General features: G+C 37.4%; 1 protein-coding gene across 6 annotated transcripts in view; it reads left to right on the top strand.

Moving 5' to 3' along the window:
* The window catches only part of ptprt (protein tyrosine phosphatase receptor type T), a 311,147-nt gene that overhangs the window by 34,064 nt on the left and 255,537 nt on the right, over positions 1–21,546 (top strand). For all 6 annotated transcript variants that reach the window (XM_081606784.1, XM_017304835.2, XM_008408309.3 and 3 more), the window contains exon 2: positions 16,879–17,004. In XM_081606784.1, coding sequence (XP_081462910.1) covers positions 16,879–17,004 — 126 coding nt within the window. The remainder of the gene's footprint in view (positions 1–16,878; positions 17,005–21,546) is intronic.

Raw genomic sequence — 21,546 nt, 5'->3', positions numbered from 1 at the left:
ATGCACTTCTGTGGCCTTCTGTGTGTGTTTGTTGAGTGATGAAATGATTGAAAACAACTGACTCAGAACATTACAGGTTCAACTCGTGTCTCTAGGGTTTTTGGAGTTAGTTTTTACACTATTCAAAGCCAAACATATCACGAGTATGTCGTCGTAGTTTTCTGTTCAATCTATCAAAACTGCCTTGTGGTGAAGCCAAAGTTACGCAAGAAAACAAACAAAGGTTTTCTCTTGTTAATGCACAAGAAATGTATTTCCCAGGCTGTAACTGCTGCATGTTTACCCCTTATGACGACAAAATGTCAAACAGAAAGGAAACAAATCTGCAGGAATCCTGAAAAACCAGATAAAAAGCTAATTTCACACATTTTATTGTGCAGTTATTATTGATGACTCAAATTTGTATTAATCAGATTTGATTTTACCTGACAAGCCGCTCTGAGCCCAAAGGGCCCAGAATGGTTGGATTGGCACAGATGAAACCTTTCCTCATGGTGTTTTTGATGGGCCTTGTGTCATCACAGTTCAGCATTCTGAACTAAATTTACAATCCCAACATAAACAAGTTCCCATTCAATTTTCAGTCATTTTTTTTTAAATGTGAGAAGTCTTTAATAAATTAGAAATCACAATCTTTTGCATCAATTGGGATGTGATTATGCCATAAACTGTCATAAAAGTTGCTCCTTGTCTCGTATTTTTTAGTCATCTCAAACGTTTACCTTTTTTTTGTTTACCTTTTTTTTGTTTTCAACAAATGTGACTGATCTTCCAAACTTTAATCACTAACAGAGATTGATCAGTGTTCACAGTCACCAAGTGATTACCTTCAAAGGTAAATATCTTGTCTTTTAACTGTGTATAGAAGATAAAGTTTGTCCTGCAGGTTTCAGTCTTAGCCTTCTGTTCACTCCCAAATAGAAATAACCATTTAGGATGTTTACCTGATTGTCCGGTAGACTTGGTTTGAACCAAAACTGCAACATTTGTTTCATTTTCAGCTGCTGCGGTTCATTTTCTCAATGCACCGAGTCAAACGAAATAAACCCTTTGCAAATCCCTGTTAGTCTCCTCGCCACTGGGGGCGCTACATCAATCAATCAATCAAATTTTATTTGTATAGCACATTTCAGCAGCAAGGCATTTCAAAGTGCTTCACGTCATTAAAAACAAAAACATAGTCATGTGACATTGAATAAACAATCTAAAAATAAATAAAATAAAAATACATTAAAACCCACATCCCTTTTCCAACCCTTTAGCAAGAACCACTGAAAGAAACGACACTATAAAGAAGACACTGAGCACAACTTCCTTCGTCACGAAATGTAAATAGAAATGGAGTGCAGGGTTTTCCGCAGTAAACATGCTAAGCCCACTGGTGAGGCTGCTGTCTAGTATTAGTAACCAACTGTGTTTTTGTGTTAAAACTGTTAAAAGTTACAAACATTTGGAGGTGCACAAGCATAATTTGGGAAACAAATGAGGTCAATGCACCCATTTCAACTATAAACCTGCCATAATCTGTCTGCACTGTCACTGTTACAGGTGTATAAAAAACACTATTTAAAATAAACAAATGATGCTTAGCCTGGTGGGGGAGCAAGTAAAGCCTGGTGGCCCGCCAGGCTTGTAATACGCTGGACTATCATCTGATTTTAGCAGCTGGAGGATTTTTCCTTTGTCTTTAGCTAAAGACCCAAAGCCATTTCTCCCAGCAGTGCTAGATTCACGTGTTTGTTTTGGTTACGTTTACCCAAAATGCCCTGCACTGTAGCCCTCTTCCGTAGTGTTTCAGACGATTTCTATTTCTTTGAAAGTATTTTTGAAAACTCTGATGTTTGCAACAAAAACTTTTTTATAGGGAAAGAAGCGTGCTAGAGCATGTGTGCTAGTTTTCAGATGTGTAAAGTAGTTGAATCATTTAACGAAGGTATCTTGGTGGAAATAAACCCTCTTGAGGAAAAGTGTCAAAGTCAAAGGAAAACCAAAGAGGTTGAAATTACTGGGAAAAATAGGAAGAGATTAGAAAAGAAAAAGGATTTAAATACAGACAAGTGAGATGAATGAAAGCGATGAATAAACAGGGAGCTTAAAGACAGCAAGCATCAGAAAAAGTGTGTGAAAACAAAAGAAGATAGAGATCAAAACAAAGTAAAAAAGGTCAGTAAAGGACAGTAGGGTGATATGATGTGAGCTGAAAACCTGAGCAGAGGGAAATAAAAAGAGAATGATTCAGAGGTGAAAGATAAAAAGTGATGAGGGGCGGATGGGGAGGTGGTTTGCTCACCCTTGTGGTTTTTCTTGGGGCGAGGTCTGGACCTGCTACCTCCCCTAATGAGCACCTTAGAGAGCGCGTGGAGTGTGTGTGGAGTGTATTCAGATGCGCTGGAAAAGAGTGTGTGCAGATACTTTTCTTCCTTTCTGCCTGCGTCTGTGTTTACATGAGTTAGAGGTGTTTTTACGCGGCTTATTCCCAAGGCTCTAATTGTTTTCATGTGGTGGCCCGGGGGCAGCTGGACACAAGAGAGGTATGATGCGGATCATAAAAAGAAAGGTTTGCTGAATGCGATTCTTTTAAAATGTTTTTTCGTTTGCTGTTTGCTTCATTTTTAGCTTTAAAATGGGGACAGCATAGTGACAACTCTGTTTGAATCCTGGTCTTATTAACTAATGAGTTCATCTAAAGTTGACTGAGATTATCAATCGAATAATGATTAATTGTTAATTTAGAGCTATGGTCATGAGCTTTGGGTCATGACCAAAAGAACGAGATCACGGGTACAAGCGGCCGAAATGGGTTTCCTCCGCAGGGTGGCTGGGCTCTCCCTTAGAGATAGGGTGAGAAGCTCGGTCATCCGGGAGGGACTCAGAGTAGAGCCGCTGCTCCTCCACGTCGAGAGGAGCCAGTTGAGGCTCGGGCATCTGGTCAGGATGCCTCCTGGACGCCTCCCTGGTGAGGTGTTCATGTCCCACCGGGAGGAGGCCTCGGGGAAGACCCAGGACACGCTGGAGGGACTACGTCTCTGGAGGAGCTGGAAGAAGTGGCTGGGGAGAGGGAAGTCTGGGCCTCCCTTCTGAAGCTGCTGCCCCCGCGACCCGACCCCGGATAAGAGGAAGAAAATGGATGGATGGATGGATGGATGATTAATTGATAAGAGTCTATTTTCTCTTGTGTCAAGAGGATTGATAATCTTTCATTAAAAAAAAACATTCAATTTTAACATTCGTTTGTATTAAGTACTAAAATAAACAGAAGATTATGGTTTTCTCACATTATTAACTTTAGACACGTTTCGTTTGAATAAGCGATAAAGTCGAGGAGAGCTTCTGCTTGGTTACTTCTTGCTTGTTGCTCCTTGGTCAGTGTTCATAGTTCAGTGTTTACTGCCTTAATTGCAGTGATTATTGGTGCAGACAGTTGTGGTTTCTGACATGGACAATAGGGGCAACCGCACAGGGCGTTATCTTTTTGGGATGGCATGTGACCTCTGTGAATTGTGGCACAGAGATGGAAGGAAAGCTGAACAAAGAAGTGTTTGAATTGATACTGGTTAAATTTATTTCTGCTCTAAGTATTTAATATCTAGGTGTTTTTATGGGATTCTGGATCTTTTAGATCAATTTGAGAAACAGTTTTGATCATATTTCACATTTTATCGTGTGATGGCGCCGGTCTTGGTCTTAACTCGGTGCCGACCTCCCTCCGGTCTCGTCTCGGTTTCGATACACTCTGGTCTCGGTCTTGACTTGGTTTCGGGTCAGGTGGTCTCGACTACAACATACCTGAATGTTTTTGGACCGGCCGCCTGTACAGAGCGTCTCACTCAATGACAGATGGAGGTAGCCACCAACCCTCTGCAATCCTGCAAAATTTAATGGATATTTTATTATGTCTATCATTTTAGTGCTTATTTATTTGTGCTTTGCTTTGCTTTGTAAGACACAGCAAAAAATATCTGTTTGTTTAAAGTTAGAAACAAGAAGAAAAACAGGTGTGAAGTTCAGGATGAGTAACAATTAGAGCGTGAAGAAGCATTTTCATTATGGTAATATAAATAATACCTTTCAGTTGGAGAGAAGCTGCAGTCTGACTCTTCTGTCAAAACACTCACTTGGCTTGATCAGGATTTTTCTCTGTATTGAACCTGAATCAACATGCAGGGTGTTAATGAGATCCAACCTCCTTGTTGTTTTGCTCATGCATGTGTATGTGAACGCCACAGTTAGCAGAACTATAAGGAAATCTACCAAATGCATATTAGTACTCTATAAAGTGTGAGCTACTCCTCACTTTGAATAAAATGTGTGGGTGTGACATATTCTACCTTTAATTGGGCTCTGCTATAGAGGGTTCTCAGAACAACAGAAACAAAGCACTAATATTTCAGAAAGAGAAATGAAATAGATCTGGGTTTAAAAAAAAACACATTACTTATTAAATACGTCTTTCATTTGAGGGTGACTCTGTAAACCACCAGATAAATATATACATTTCTGAGAGCCTGGGTTCATTTTGCTGTTTTACACCAAACAAACCGAGGAATCTACCGTTGTGTTCACACATCATGTGTGGACGTCTGTGTGAACCGCCTCACCCTGATAATTATGATTTTCAGCCATTGTTTACGTCCAGGTTACCAGCGTCTGGCTTCTTCTGGTGCAGAATTATGATGCATCAGTGACATAAAATGCAACATGACCCTTGTGACTGCAGACGGTTTGGAAACTATCGGATTCGTATCAGATTTAGGTCCTTATATGGAAGTGGCACAAATCATTATATTTTGTTAAAATATTGGAATTAGGTCACTCAAGCTGCAGTGGAAAAGTTGCATTTGAGTCGTATTTGAGTCGTGTTTTCACACCTGGGAGTTCAGTAGACTCAGATCGATTGGGGACAAAATTTGCTAAATTTTTCACATTTTCAGCTGCTGTGGTTTGTTTTCACACTGCACTGTGTCAAACCAACCAAGCTAATTGAAGGAACTGTTCCCCTCCTTGCCTGTGGGGGTGCTGCACAAAGAGCTACTGAAGGAAACGACACGACAACCTCTGACAAAAACATTGAGCGCAACTTCCTTTTTCACAAAATGTAAACACAAATGGAGACGCATCAGATTTTCTCTTTAGTCTTCTGTAAAAGACAATGAACCATTTCTTAATGTTCTAAACTCGCGCGTTTGTTTTGGTTGTATTTACCCAGAATGCCCTGCGCTGTAGTTCACTTCCTGTTTCTGGAGCAATGTCAGGTCAGTTTCTATTCACATATGCATTAGAACCACACCAGAGTTCACTTCAGCTGGAACAAGACGGAGGTTTGTAGGCAGACTATAGTTTTTTTGTTTATTTTTGTCTGCAGTAGAGTTAGCTTGTGCATTCACAAGCAAACAAGACTTTACAAACAAACGAACTGCAGTTCGATTAAAGCAGAATAAACATGGATGGTGTGAATGTAGACTGAGAGATCTGCTTCTCAGTGATACACTCTGTGATTCCTCCAGATAAAAGCAGCCTTGTTAAACTGTTGACCCAAACCGTGCTTGACGGCGTTGAGCTTTCATTTCTGAAAGCATCTACCTGTGTGGACTGAAAAGTGTGTTTTAAGGTAGATTAAAAAAGATTTACTGTAGCAGAAAAATAAAGTTACTCCTCTGGTTCACTGCGACTTCTTCCTGTCAGTTGTCACCTCAACCAGAAACTACTTGTGTTCCTCTTAATCTCATACATGTTTACCCTTTAGTCCAGGGAAACGAATTTCACCGACTACAGGGATGCTGCCAGACATTTTTGTGGATTTTAGTTTGACTCTTCTGTGGATTGGCGGCGTTCTTTTGTGAATATGGTGTCATAATGAAGCATGAAGTGTGTCTGTGAACGGCGGAGCGAGCGAATTGTGGTCTTGTTCTTTTCTGCGCTCTTTCATGCAGAACTAAATGTTACGTGGAAAGTCCCCTATCGATTCATGTTGCAGATAATTGAAGTCATAATGGAGCCTTCAGGACAATACTCTGGGACTTTAGCAGACAGTGATACATGCACACACACACGCACGCACGCGCGCACACACACACACACACACACACACACACACACACACACACACACACACACACACACACACACACACACACACACAGATGGGAAAACAATTACCAAGCCCCGCAGTGCTTACACTCTGCAGATTAGTTGCTTTCTTGGCTCCTAACTTATTTTCTTTGCAATTATCTCAGATATGAAGTATTTTTAGTGATTTTTGACCAAATTACACAATAATTAGGGAACAACAGACAACTTTTCTCATCAGATTCGGTCTTCATCTACTTCGTAATAGGAAAACATTTTACCTGAATGTTGCAATAATGAAATATCACAGCAAAACATTTGATGCTTTAAAATAAAACTTACATTTTTGTTGAAAGGTTTTCTGATGCCTTTTGGCTCTTTAAAGAGAAATGTTGAGCAAACAGATCAAACAATCCTTTGGTTAACTCCATGGACTCTTTGACCATAAGAAAATTAACAATTTTTTTTGCTAAAAACCAAAAACAAAACGGAAGTAAAGTCTTTACACCTGAATGAAAAAAGCAACGACTCAAATTAAGAGTCCAGAGATCTTCTTACATAAATACCTAGATATTTTCTGTCCATCAAATCGTCTTTTTCAGGAGATTGTTTTATATCTAAAACAACTTTCCTGTTATTTTGCACTGAAAAAGTCTCTCCACGTTATCCAGGCTTATTGGAGTGGCAATAACAGCGCTTAGTTTCTGTGGCCTTAGGGCAGAGTGTGTGTTAGGATTACGCTGGGGCAGACGGCACACGCTGTTAAATGACTAAATGAAAATGTTTAAAGATCCCGGCCTGTTAGCTGACAGCAGATTTAATACGAGTTAACTAACAGAAACAGGACGAGCGGGGAAGGTTTACACTGATTTTTAGAGTTTCTCTGTCCTCCTACGCTTTGCACTTAAAAACTGGACAATCTGAATTCATTGTTTCTATAACAAAAAAACGAGATTTAGTTTTAAAATGCATGTTTTAATATAATCAAATATGAGTTAATTAAGAAAAACACACAATGGTGTTTCAATAAAAATATTTGTGCCAACAAATCTCAGACATTTTGAGATTAGTCTCAGAAACTTTTAGGAAAATATTAGAAATAGTGAAAATTTCAACTTTTTAAACTGAAATTTCAAAGTTTTTTCCAAAAGAATTCTCAAAATGTGAGTTTTTTTCTAGCAATTTTTCCATTTTTTACACTCAGAAATCAAATTTTTTCTAGAATATTTCTTTGAATAAACTCAAGATTTTACTTTTCTCGAACAAATTTTTAACTTTTCAAATTCAGACATTTACAAGTTTTTCTAGAAAAGTTCTGCATTTAATCAAAAATGTAATGTTTTTACCAACTTTTTGACATTTTAAGCTCATAAATTTACAACTTTTCTCTAGTATTTTTTTTGACTTTCGAATATCAGAAATTTACAAGTTTTTCTACAAAATTATTTGCTAGAAAATGATCTTGGATCTTTTGGTGGACATTTACTCCATGTCTTTCTGTCTCTAATGACCCTAATAATGTGTTGTCATAGAAACAGGAGTGCCTAGGAAGGTTTACACAGATCTTTTGATTTTCTCTGTCCATCTCCACTTTGTGCTTAAAAACTGAACAATCAGAATTGATTGTTTCTATATAAGGTAGCAAATAAAGAGGAGAATTAGATTAAAAAGTAAGTTAGAGTTGGGTTTTTGCATCTCTTTAATCAGAACCTGAGCCCTTCTCAAATTGACCAAACTTGGATCTGGGTATTTCCACGGATTTTCCGCACTGCAGGAAAGCCACTTGTCCTCGGTTTGCTCCCACATGCAGACACTTGAACACAGATTGGCACTCAGGATCAGTAGATGTTATCTAAGTGAGCAGCAAACAGACTCCTTAAAAACCGGCGGCCTCAGGGAGCCTCCCGCCCGGTTGCAGTCCTGTCGCTCTGTGTTTGCGCCGGCTGACATGAAAACCTCTAATGGTCTCCATTTGTGCCTTGAGGGAGCGCAGAAGTTAGCATGAGAGAGCGAGGATGTTTTTCATGTAGGTATTTTAGGGCTTTGGAGTTATTTTTGTTCTTCTTGTTGCGTTTCGAGTGTTTGTGGATGGGAGCCAGGTTGTTTGCATTGAGTCTGTTTGTGGTGATACAAAGTTAATATGATATGTGTCGTATCGTAAAACGGCTGATTGGAGTTCAGGCAGAAAATTTAGCTTTAATCCAAGTTTGCCCAGTAGCCTGTTTGCTAATTAAACCTGAATATTCATTAATACGTAAGAAACTTTGTATCATTTTAACATGGAGTACACTAATGTGATTATCTGCTGCCCTGGACTTGTCTTATTGATCACTACATTTAAATTAATCTAGTGTGCTTTGTGTCACCAGTATTTTAATTTACATTTTCAAAGTTTGTTTTTGTTCCAATTCTTTCTGCAGTTTGTAATCTCAGACTGATTTAAAATATAACTTTTCTTTGTGACACTGTTGTCTTCCACTCCTTTGTAGGTTTTCAGACAAAATTTTACATATTAATTGGACTTTTTTATGTTTTGCTTATTTTTTATCTACATTTAGAGCAGATTTCTATAAAAATGTACATTTTTAAAAAAATAAACCTGGTATATTGCCAGAATTAAATCACTATAACTTCAAGTTTAACATTTTTTCCAGTAGAGCTTTAGTACATTGTGTATCTTGGTTGAAGGTTCAACTTTTGTTGCCAATCATTTGTGTATAAAAACATTTGAAGTTTAGTTTTGTGTATAAATGTTTGTGAGTGTGACTGAGTGAATGTTGCTCCTGTGCTGTAGAGTGTTATAGTTTTATAGTTTCCCCCACTGATTACAGTTTTTATTTATTTCAAGAATCACACGGGTCACGTGAGCAACAACCGGATGTTGCCACTGGCGAAAAATACAAAGAAGATGACAGGAAGGGGCGTATTTTTAATGACTTGTTGGATGAACAAACTTATTCATGTCTGATTTTAATTCCATTTCTTTGTTAATGGAAACCCTGCAATTGCAAAACTGTGTTTTTCGATTTTAGCGGATATTGTCCAAGTTTTGCACACATCTCCAATGGAAACGGAGCTACTCGTGTCATTTTTCATTCCTAAAAACCGCTTACCAAATTCAGTTTTATTAAATGAGGAGAAAATCCTTAAACAATCCAACGTTAAATAAAAGTTTACACTGCGGCTCCTTTACGGTAAAAATGCATCCAAAGTTTTACATTTACCATCAAATCTTCAGACGATTAACAGCGAAAGGAAAAGGCATTCTGCTCATTAAGCTCTGCTAAAAGGGTTTTTGACAACCAAATAAACTGCATCTCAACAGCAGCCCTTGTTTTTTCACTGTTTCCCATTTATTTGTTGACAATAATTACCTCCTCTTAATGGGGAAAAGGGAAGTTTTGCAAAAGACCCTCATTGGCTTGATCAGAGCATGTGAATTTTCACATCTGGGCCTAATTTCCACCATCACTCTGAGTAATTCATTTATGCCCTACACTATAATCAGATACTCTGCATAAAAATGAATAGAGTAATTAATCTCTCTGGTGATGCTGGGCTCTTTTAATGTCAGTAACAACCAAGTGTCTGGTGTATTATAGTTTATGTCACACTGATGGTTTGATACTTAATTGTTAATAATTCTGTTTATGGTGAAAAGGAGCCAAAGAAACCTGCAGGCGACCAGAAGATGATCTGTCTGCTCACAAACACAAACGTTTCTAAGGTAGTCAGTCGGCTGCACAGACGGCGCTTCAAGTAAACAAGCAAACAAGCAAATGTTCTGACTTTCAAACAAAGATTTACTTCTCCACTGACTCATTCACAGCTGCAGACTATTAGATGCAAACTAAGCTGCATCTTCCCCACATTATGGATAATAGAGCGACGAAGCGCCGTTTTCACGGTGAAACGTCTAATGTGTTTGAATTACTGACAACATCTCATGTATTCAAACACTGTTTCCCATTAAAATGACACATTTTACGAGTCATAAAACTTATTTCCTGAATGACTTTCTGAGGTTGAAGCTGATGAATGTCACACAGGGAAAATTTAATCAGAGATTCCTCAGTAACATCTGATAATAATAACAATAAATGTAGCAGAAAAATATAGTTAATACACTTATATTTAGTATTTATTTGGAAGACATTCAGTTTTGCACATAGCTATATTTATTTAAAGTTTTATTCAGGAAGTCAAAGCTTTTTATACAGGAAGTCAAAGCTTTTTATACAGGAAGTCAAAGCTTTGTACCAGCAGCTAGCCTCTCTGGAACAACAAGCCAAAAAATACCAGGAGATGAGTTTTGTGAACGATTTGGAAAGAGAACAAGATCTACTGGTGCCTGAAACACTGAGAGGTGAGGAAGAAGATTTCCAAGAGCAAGAGGAAGAAAACTTGCAGAGCCCAGTCAGCCTGGTCAAAGCTGTAGCCCAAGAGGTTTCCTCAGAGGAGGATCTATCAGGAGAAAGGTTGTTCCTTGGATCCGGAATCTGAGGAAGAAACTGAGATTGCTGCAGAAACCATCCTGGAGGATTTGGTTGATTCAGGCACTGAAACCCTCCAGAATGGAATGAAGAAGAAGTCCAAAATTTCAATTTGGAAAAGAATTCGGAACACATTGGGATTGAAGAAAAAAACCCCAAAAGAGTGAAGATCAGGCCTAAAAAGATCCCTTCCCAACACAATTGTAAAAAACGTAGGCAGAACGGTGGTGTAGCGGTTAGCGCTGCACCTTCACAGAGATGATCTGTGTGGAGTTTGCATGTTCTCCCCGTGTTTGCGTGGGTTTTCTCCGGGTACTCCGGTTTCCCCCCACATTTCCCAAAACATGTGGGTCAGGTCAGTTGGTCGCTGTAAATTGCCCCCAAAACAGTTTAAGAAACTCCAAACATATGTGCAGTGTTATTGTTAAGCTAACCGGACGTTAGCCCTTTTCCCTTTGCTGCTCTAGCAGCAGACGGCTCAATCTTTCTAGCAACACATTGATTCAAGAATTAAAATTCTTTCTTTAATTATAATGATTTCTGTTTATTTTCACTGTACTTGTGTTTTTATGGTTTGCCCTTTAGTTTTGCCTTTTCTACTCACTTTTTGTATTGAATTGCACTGAATTGCAGCTCGTTATAGTTTAAATCTCTATTTTAAAACAGATTAGCAAAAAGCATCATGCAGTGGCTTTTTCAGGGCGGCTGTGGCTCTGTGGTAGAGTGGTCGTCTTGTGACCAGAAGGTTGTAAGTTCGATTCCAGCTTCCTCAGCCACATGCTGAGTTGCCCCAGAGTGGGGCACTTAGCAGCACGCTGCCCCCCGACCTGCATGTCTGTGTGTAAATGCGACTGTAGTGTGAAGCGCTTTGAGTGGTCAACGTGACCAGCAAGGCACTTCAGTCCATTTACCTTTTATTTTTTGATAAATCCTGTTTTTATACCAAACATAAAGCTGATTTAACACTTTTGGACCTTTTCAGTTTGGACCCTGAAGAAGCCCAAACTTGTTACATCTGGTTTGTTTGTTATAAGAAGCAAACAGGTTTTTATCAAAGATAAAAGTTACTGTGTTATCTTTGTGTTAGTCTTTATTTAGAAAAACGGATTCAAGATAGTATAACAAACCTAACAAAAAAGTGCAATTTAACATGAAAAACTGTAGAAAAGGGAAAAAAGAAGAACAATCCATCAAAGTATGAAAACACAGAATTTAATAAGAAATCATTTCTATTTCAGGAAGAAATTGATTCTTAGATTAATACTTTGTAATAAATATGAAGCTTTTGTGTTGAGCTTATGTCGTCTGCAGCTATAAAAGAGAAGGAAAAGGGGCTAGGAAATGTCTAATTTATTTTTTTAACCAGCTTTACAAGAAGACTGCAAATTATGTTTTGTTTAGGATGTTGCTTGTAGGTTTTGTTTGTCAACCTGGATTTAATTCCCAGTTCTGGGGAATCTGCTGCATGTCGTTCCTTGTCTCTCCTCCCAATTCCTGTTCATCCCTCTCTCTCATTTTCTCTCTTTCTTACATAATTAATAGGTTACTTAATATACATACACACACACACACACACACGTCACCTCCAAGGGCTGCCACCTTATCATGGTGGGGGGGTTTGAGTGTCCCAGTAGTTGTGCTGTCGGGGCTTCATGCCCCCCAAAGCAGACGGTCCCAGGTGAGGAACCAGACCAAGTTCAGCCCAAACGTGATGAATACGACCGTTGGAAACGGATTCACTCAAAGAAATAACTGTTTGGATTAACATAAAAAAAATCAAGGAAAGATTTTCCACCTGGTTACTTTGCTTTATTTCAGCACTGTCTAATCCCGTTACTCCAATTTAAAGCAAATGTTTTGGCTCAACTTAACTTTTGAGGTTGAATCAACTCATTTACTTTAGTTGGACCCAATGTAATTTAATAGAGCCAGCAGCCCGACTCATTTGCAATGTTTTGGACCAAATAATTGATTAAGATGAATGCAAATTTAGTTTAAACCAACTTATTTTACAGTGATAAATTCACACTACTTAATTAAGTTGATCCAACTCATGAAAATTACGTTAGCTCAACAAACATGCTTCACGCTGAAAGAAAAATATATTTAATGGCGTGGAAAATCTTTCCATGATTGAATTACGTTAATTCAAAGACATTTTTTTAAGTGCTATTAAATTAAGTGTTTTAAGACAGCAGTGGGTTAAAGGTAGAAAGAACAATTAGAAAACTTACACTCTAAAAAGAAAAAAGTTGAACCAACTTAAGTGAATTGCTTCTATGGGTAACAAGCAATTAAATTAAGTTTATCCAACTTAATTTATTAAGTTTAACCAATTCAATATATTCTAATCATCCAACTCAATTTGTTAAGTATGTTTAAAATAACAGATTTAAGGCAGTGACTCTACATTAGAGTCACATTCACACACCAATATCCACATGCAGCAGGAGGAAGCTGGAATCGAACCTACAACCTTCCGATCACAAGACGACGACTCTACCCACAGAGCCACAGTCGCTTACTGGGGAATCTGTCCCTGGTCAGCTTGAGTCATGGTCAGACGTGGGATACAACTATTGAACTTAATTATTTCAAGTAAAGTCAAAGTAAAAAGGTCCTTTAAGGGAAAGATTTGTAACTTTTAAATTAGAGTATATTTAGAGGACACTGTAAAAAGAGTTTTCCAAACTTTAGTTTGGAACCACTTAAAAGTTTGAGTTGACTTTCTGTAGAATTAAGACAAAGAGATTTTAAATGTTTATTAGAAGAACGTAAATGATTTGAGTAAGAGTGGCTTAAATCTGTTATCTTAAACATACTTAATAAATTTGTTAAATAAAATTAACAAATTGAGTTGGATGATTCAGTCAGAAACAGCCAATCAGAGCTAGCAGTAATCAGCTAGCCGCCATGCTAACAGGAAGTTTTTATTCAGTAACTCTGGATTGTTTATTGTAATGGATCCTGTTTTTGCCTTTGAATGTTAAGTTTTATACTTGAATATTTTTGGCAATGTTGAGAGGTTTTATTTTGGCTCTTTGCATCATTTAGCCTCTTCAGAGCCTCCATATGTTTTCAGTCTGTTAAAGATAGTATTACTGATAGCAGGACAATTTGCACAATGCCTGTTTTGTTTAGTTTTCTTCTTGGAAAAAGTGATTAAAAACAAGTTTTTGTCAAAATTAAGGTGAATTCATGGTTCCTTTTTCCACATAATGTAACCGTAGTGCTTATGATAAAATAATAAAATTATGTGATCGGTATCGGTGATCGGCCCTCAGGGGTGATCGGTATCGGCAGGTAAAAACCCGATCGGCACATCTCTTCAGCAGATGTTACGTTTCTGTTGCAGAATTATGTTTTCTGAAGCTGAAAATGTGTGTAATGATGTTTTTGCGCAGGGAGAGGAAGTGTTGTACACACAGTTGCCTCACGTTGCCTTTCCTCTCATCATGATTTTGAAATTGCAGATCAGATATTGAATATTGATGGATTACTCACAATCCCCTCTTTCCCTGTTTACAGCTCTGTTCTAATGAGATCACTTTGATTTCTTTTCATTGCTAATGAGATTTCTGAGCAGCGAGGGGGCACTGAAACCTAATTATCTCAGTATTGATTAATTTATAGTTGCTATTTTCATAAATTTAAGTAAAAAGATGTTATATTAGTTTCCACCCTTTTGCTGGAGGTTGTTTCTGTGAAACAGGCGCACACAGAAGACAGGTTGGTTTCATTTCAATTCTCAGTTGGTGTGAATGTTGCCTGAAGAGGGAAAATCGAGGTTGCATCAGATTTTTCTATTTTTTTTTTATCTACTGTGCTAGAACATGGGGGTTTTAAACACATAGTTGGAAATTTCAAGGGAGTTTAGAGATGCTGCAACAACTTGAGTTTGAAGAATCAGAAATTTTTACAAGAGAGGAAAAATTGGCCAAGTCGGGCCAATTCCAAACAGGATATCTAAAATCCTAAAATGAGAACAATCACATATTTGGTAAGAGTTTATGCAAACTTTATATTGGATATTTACTTGCCTCTAAGTTTATAGTTATTTCTCCTGAAGGCCACGTTTGCTTATTTAGTTCAAAAACGCTCGTCGCAAACTGAATCCATGATGAGTCGAGGCAACGATCTGATGCAATAATAATGCAGGTTAATCCAACATTTTCCCACATTTCAGTTTTCTACAACACATCTTCCTGTTGAAGTTTTGCTAATTGTTATAAATGATTATTCTGTCCTGCTGAAAGAGGTGAAAGATGTTTTTTCCACATAATGTTTGGTAGGATTGTTCCTCCATAGCTGCAGCTGTCAAGGTTATTATGATGCGAGTCGTCGAATATATTAATGTTGGAAATACAGCTTTTACTACTGCCAGGTGCTGACAGTTCCTGTTAGTCTAAAGGCAGAAAGTCCCCAATGTCCTTCAGATATCAGCAGTACAGATCCGCTGCGTGTAATAGATTTATAAATTGACTGGTTAGCTCAGCAGTTTATAACATTGATAGGGCTGCTGGTGCTTTTGCCTCCTCATAAATCCAGATAATTTGTTTTCTACACGTTAATAGAGTTTTAATTTGGCTATTTTTGACAAATAGTTACAATGTAGGTTTTGCTTCTTTTTAAGTCCTGGTCTGGAGTCTTTCTGCAGGGAGTTTGGATAAATAAGTTGTAACAATAGCTAAAATGTTTTGGCACATTTAGCTTTCCCTAAATCACTTTTTCAGGATAATTTCTAAAGTACTAATTTACTTGTCTGATTTGCAAACTTTTAGCTGTATAACGTTTGATTTATCTTTATCTTTATGGTCGTCGAATGTTAAATTCTTGGAGTAGTTAGACGTTCATATTCATGCTCTTATTTTGAAGTGGGTGAAAACTGTTTACACAGCAGTTCCATTTCCTCTCCTCAATTTTATTTCTTTTTTTTTCCCCTAGTAAATTTCCTAATTTATTTCAAACAAGAGACATATGGGAACAAAATAAATCCAGATGAAATATAGACATGCATACGATATCTACGGGTATTGTATAATATGTATGGTAAGTTATAATGCCAAAATTAAAGTGTTAATGTTAAGGTATAATTGGAATTGAAGTCGGCGCTTTAGCATTAGCCTTAGCGAAATGCTGTGTTGGTGTAGCGCTTTAGCGAAATGCTGTGTTGGTGTAGCGCTTTAGCGAAATGCTGTGTTGGTGTAGCGCTTTAGCGAAATGCTGTATTGGTGTAGCGCTTTAGCGTTAGCAAAGCTAGTGTTTACAATTTATGTCTGGTTACAATGTACTCAAAATCAATACTACGAATTATATTTGACTTTAACTTGATGTTGGCTGCTCCACTTACTTGTGACTTCATTTAAAATATTTTACTTTACGCCACTCAAAAGCAACCTTTTCAACACTCGTTATGGTGTTTAGAAAATGAAAAGTACAAAAAACACAATCAGAAAACAAAGAAAGAAGGGATTAAGAGATATACTTGAGTAAACCAATGAGGTTCTCCCATTTCAGATACTTCAGATGGTTGTGTGTCAAAGCATATGTCTAATTAGTGTGTTTATGTGCGTGGATGTGGTGCCCTGGGGCTAACGGAGAAAGCTAATGTAGCGGAAAATGCGTCTTAGCTGGGCCATGAAATAATGATGAGCCACTGTGACTTAATCATGTTGACACGTAAAGCTTTCTCTTCTTCATCCTCTCTTCCTTCACTCTTTCTTTCATCCGCCTTTCCCTCTGTCTGCCTCTGATAAACTGGCTTGTTTTGGTCCTGCTGAGAAGTTCATTTTCATTATATTGTTAATAATACCCAGTTGGTGGCTAACGGCTATATGCTATCAAATAAAAAAGTTACAATTATTAACGTTAATTAAATGTACAGAAAACATTAGAAAATAGAGGTTTTTGACAGCATTTAAATTCCTTTTCAACACAGGACAATATAATGATTGAAGGGACATGGTGCGGCAGTCATTTATATTTTATTTTAAATCTTTAGAAAACTTGAAAACCTTTTAATAAATAAATATGTCACAGTTTCACTTGTTTTCAGTTAAATCCCAGCAGCATTGTCAGTAAAAATGAATGAGAATGTAAAACTATGCAGACCGTTGCTGTATTTTTATGTACATAGTATCAACATAAATGGTTTTCCTTTTTGTTTTGCCTGGAATTATTAACCAAAACTAAATTTAAGATTGTTTATTATTAGGTTATTTTTTCCTTTTATGATTTAATTAACCTTTTATACCACACTGTAACTGTCATATGTTAAGTGTAATTTTTTTTTTTAACTCTTCCTTGTGTTTTATTTTAGGCGGCTGCACGTTTGAGGAGTCTTACAGCAGCTGTGGGTACAGCGTGTCTTTAGGAACCAACGGATTCACGTGGGAACAGGTCAACTCCTGGGAGAAACCCACCATGGACCCCGCCCTTCCTACCGGTAGGCTTCATCAGGTGTTTCCTATTGGTTGAACAGTTTCCAAGTCAAGAAAACCATCTTTTTTTTCTTAGACATCCATTAATTACATAATTTGGTCATAATTACCAATCAAATTAAGTTTGGTCCATAGTTTTTAGATTCAAAATATCAATAAAATGTCAAATTATGAATTTTATGAATAATTAAGATGAACGTTAAATTAATAAAAGAGGCATTGATAAACGTTATTACATATTAATTAATACTTAAAGCACAGTATTAAGTACTGTTCTTAATACAGTCAATTAAGCTTAGACTTAATTGACTGTAAGTCTAAGTTTACAGTCAATTAGCTTAGACTGTAAGCTAATTGATATTAGCTTACAGTCTCTTCTAATATCAATAAAATGTCAAATTATGAATTTTATGAATAATTAAGATGAACGTTAAATTAATAAATGAGGCATTGATAAACGTTATTACATATTAATTAATACTTAAAGCACATGTTTATCTTTCCTACCCTCTTTACTTTATCTCTTGTTTACTTGCCTCAAACCTGGTGCTCTGTTTCTACGCCGCCATTCTTCCTTCTAACTAGTTTATTGATGGTTCTGATGCTAACGGCTTTGTTATGTGAGTCGTTTTGGATAAAACCATGTGCCAGATGCTTGAACACAAACGAATGTCTTAAAAAAAACACAAAAACCAGAACATTGTTTGGTTTGTGTTTCGGAGCTGTTTATCTCCATGACATTTCTATGTGGCCATATCACAGAGAGATTGAAATAATTGACTGTTTCACATGACGCTGGACGATAAAGCATGTAGCATCCGGTCGATTTTGAAAAGGCCAGAACTGATGGTTAAATGATGATTTATTGAACACATCCATGTCATTCATCAACCAACGTAAACGCTAGACAAGAACAAATAATAATTATAGTCTTTAAACATTTAAAATTTATTCAAATATTCTTCAATCTCTGTCAAGGTTAGAATAATATTCTTCCGATTTCCTTCTAGCCTTGTTCCGTTATCGACTGAAGCTAAAATTGAGTTGATTTTTTTGTTCTTTTAACCTTTTCAGTTTATTGCAGTTAAACTTCATCAGGTAAAACTGTGTTCTGTTGCCATAGCTACCGCAACAAGAAACTTACTAACTTCACTCAGTTGTCGTTTGCAAATCGTTAACGTATTGCGATTAATATCAATAAACAATAAATCTGATAGAATATTGAATAATAATAGGCAGAGAAAAGACCTTAGGCAGTCACGGCTGGCGGCATCAACTCACTCACTCATTGGTTACCTAGCAACTCACTGGTTCCATGGTCACCTAGCAACGACTTGTTGAGTAATTTGCACAGCGGTTTTCAGGTATTGCTACCGTGACTCAGACCTGCTTAGAAACAAAACGACTGCATGGATAAATGTGGATAAATCAGTTGAGGTCACGGTGCCAGAAGGTTTGCAAGATTTTCCGCCTGACATCTGAATGTCCGTAACTGAAACCGGTTCGGTAAACAGTCTTATGTCTAAACTGCAAGAACAGCTCAGTTTTAATTCACTTTATAAAAACACGGGCTGATCAGGATTGTTAAACATTTCTTTAATATTCACACCACAATATTGTTTGAACCTGTTGTTTTCTGCGTGCAGAGAAAAGTTTTTGTCTGAAATCTCTCCCGTTTATCTGAAATGGCAGACTCAGTAATTTGACCCCAGCTGGGTTCTCCTCCATTTGTCCAACGCCAAATGGCAATCAGACAGCCCGTCTATCCATCTAGTTTTCTCTCACAGTTTTGCCCTTTTGCCCTCTATATCTCGCCCACAGTCTCACTTTCTAACACTTGTGCTACCCGACACAATCTTCTTCACACCTTTTTCTTATCTTCACGGCTAGATGTCTGCTTTTCTCCCATTTGATTGACACGACTAGGTTTTTTTTTTTAGGTACACAAGCAGCATTTAAAAACCCATGTTAAGGGAGATAATTTTAAAAGCCACTTTGTTTTTCCTTTGTAGAGCTGCCAAAATCATAAATATGTTGTTAAAATCCCACCACACAGCGTAAATTGGAGGATAATGTGTAAGAAAGAAGTTGGTTCAGTTGGCTCTGTTTAACTCTGTCTTGAATTTTACTTAAAATAGAAAGAAAATGGGGAATATTAAAAAGTAAAAAGCAAATATGTCAAACTGGATCCAAAGAAGAGTCCACATTATTTTTGAGCAGGTAGAAAATGACAAAATTTCTTTATATCAAAGCCTTGAAGACTTGGATTTATTCAACACAGTATTTTCTCATGTTGAGCATCTTTTGACGAGTAGTTGTGTGTTTTACGGAATCACAGTAAAGCATTACAGTGGACTCCTGCCTCTTTTTAGCTTTCTTCTGTAAAAACTCCAATATATTTGTAAAAAATCTGCCTAATTGTGAATTTTGGAGCTGGTTGGCTGGACATTATATCAATATCAAGATATATATCGGGATAGACGTGATCAATATCAACAGATAGATCGATAATTTCACTGAACTCTGACTTACAGTCAAACGTAAACAAATGTACGACTCATTTTGGCTTCACTGGGGTCGCATTTCATCAGTGAGCCATGCACGGAAATTTGGTCCACAACCACTAAAAATAGGGTGTAAAATAAAGTCTTCAGAAAATGTTAGAGCTGAAACGATTCCAAAGAAAAAAATCCTTAAAAGAAATTGTCTTGTAATTGCGTATTGTTCGTTGCTGTTTGGATCTTTCAGAGGGAACAATAGAGGAAGATTGGGAGATGAGAGCAAAAGCAAAAAAAAACAAACGGACTCTAACTGCACCATGTTTTGATACGTTAAAACTTATCAAAACAGCCCAATTTCAACAGGTGCATTTCTGATTCTTACTACTGCTTTACTTGCAGACAAAATCAGTATTTAATTATGGAGCAAAAGGCAAATGCAGCATCCCAGATCATCACAAACAAACTGTTGAATGAAGACGCGCCTGCAGATGGAAAAATCTGGTGGCTCCAACTTCCTTTAAAAAAAAAGATTTTTGACCATTTGAAGGTAAATCCTGTTTTTCATGAGTTGGATTCCTGTTGGTCATAACCCAAAAATGATTTAGACGGAAACGCCTAAGTGGCTTCTGCTGCTGGAACGACCCGTCACTGTTTGCTCTTTATGTCTCACGTTCCTCACAATGCTGCATTCGGGTGGATGAAACAGAACCAATCAGTCCAGTTATCGCCAGAAAATCAAAAACAACTTTAAGAAGAACACAGTCAACTATTCATTTAAAGTTTAGTTTGGCATACAAAGATGCTTGCTTGCTTATGTTGTGTATTTTATGTAATAATAGTTCTAAGTTTCATAACAGAATGTGGGGTTTTTATCGATGGGCCCAGTCAAAGCAGCTCCTATCAGGTACTTTTTGTCTAGTTTCTAGTGCAGATATTTTATTACACTTATTACATTAGACAAAATAACTTACAAGTCACTTTTTAGGACAATATAGGATCTTGTTTCAGGTAAATAATACCTTAATATTGATTTTTTTTTTTTAAATTAGTTCCTCTGGCAGATTATTTCACTTATAAAAAGACGTTTTTCCTATGTTATAAATAAAATAACCTGCCACTGGAGCTAGTATGTTTTAATTCAAATGTGCTGAGATATTTGCATTAGAAACTATAGATTTTGTGTTTTTGCCGTGTATTTCCCCCAGTACAAACAGAGGAGCGTTTTGAAAAGCTTCGTCTAATTTATCTTTCTTCTATAGGGAACTTGTTGTTGTTGGCAGATTTTACCCGATTCATTTGCTAGTTGAAGCATAAATATCTCCCAAATCTCTTTGTCGTGATCTTTCTCCGTTTTAATTCATTCCCCCACTGTGTTCTAAGTTATGATGCTCCTCTTTCCATCCTAAATGATCTGTTAGTCAGATCAATTATAGCTCCCATCCATCACCATCATCCTCATCATCTTTCCATCTAATTTTCCTCCCATCAGTGTCTGCAGTTTGTCAGAGCCGCTGCCGTCTTCACTCCCAACACCGCAGTCTTTCGCTGAAGATACTGGCTGCTACACCATTCCGTCTCGCTCTCCGTTTTTGCAGGCTCATGTCAGTTATCCGTCTCATCTATCGGCCCGTGGGTGGCGGCTGTCAACCACGATAGCCATCGCGGCCTGTGAGTGATCAGCTGCCCGCCGCTCTGACAGCTGAAGATCTGATCAGGCTGGACAGCAGCAAATTATCTGTTAGTTTCGTCTCTCTGTCTCTGAGTGTTGGCCTTTTTTTTTCTTGTTGTTGTAGCTGCGTATATTAAAGTATCAAATCCGTTTATCAACACAGCAGAATAACTGCCAAACTTCTTCACACCAATATTCAACTCTTGCTATTCAAAGTTTGCAAAAATGAAATGAATGAAGCTACAGACTTCGACAAACGTCACGGGTGGATATGCTGCAGTGTTTTGGTTCAGTTAAAAACACACCAACTCTGTCAGATCATCTGTAGAGCAGGGATTGAAATTAGCTAATCTACCACCACTGAGCTATCTTAGCTA

Source organism: Poecilia reticulata, chromosome 5, assembly GCF_904066995.2.
Source record: "Poecilia reticulata chromosome 5, P_reticulata-male-v2, whole genome shotgun sequence".
In the NCBI taxonomy this organism is placed as follows: domain Eukaryota; kingdom Metazoa; phylum Chordata; class Actinopteri; order Cyprinodontiformes; family Poeciliidae; genus Poecilia; species Poecilia reticulata.
Note: the sequence above shows the minus strand (reverse complement) of the source record. Positions and strands in the feature narration are given on the sequence as shown.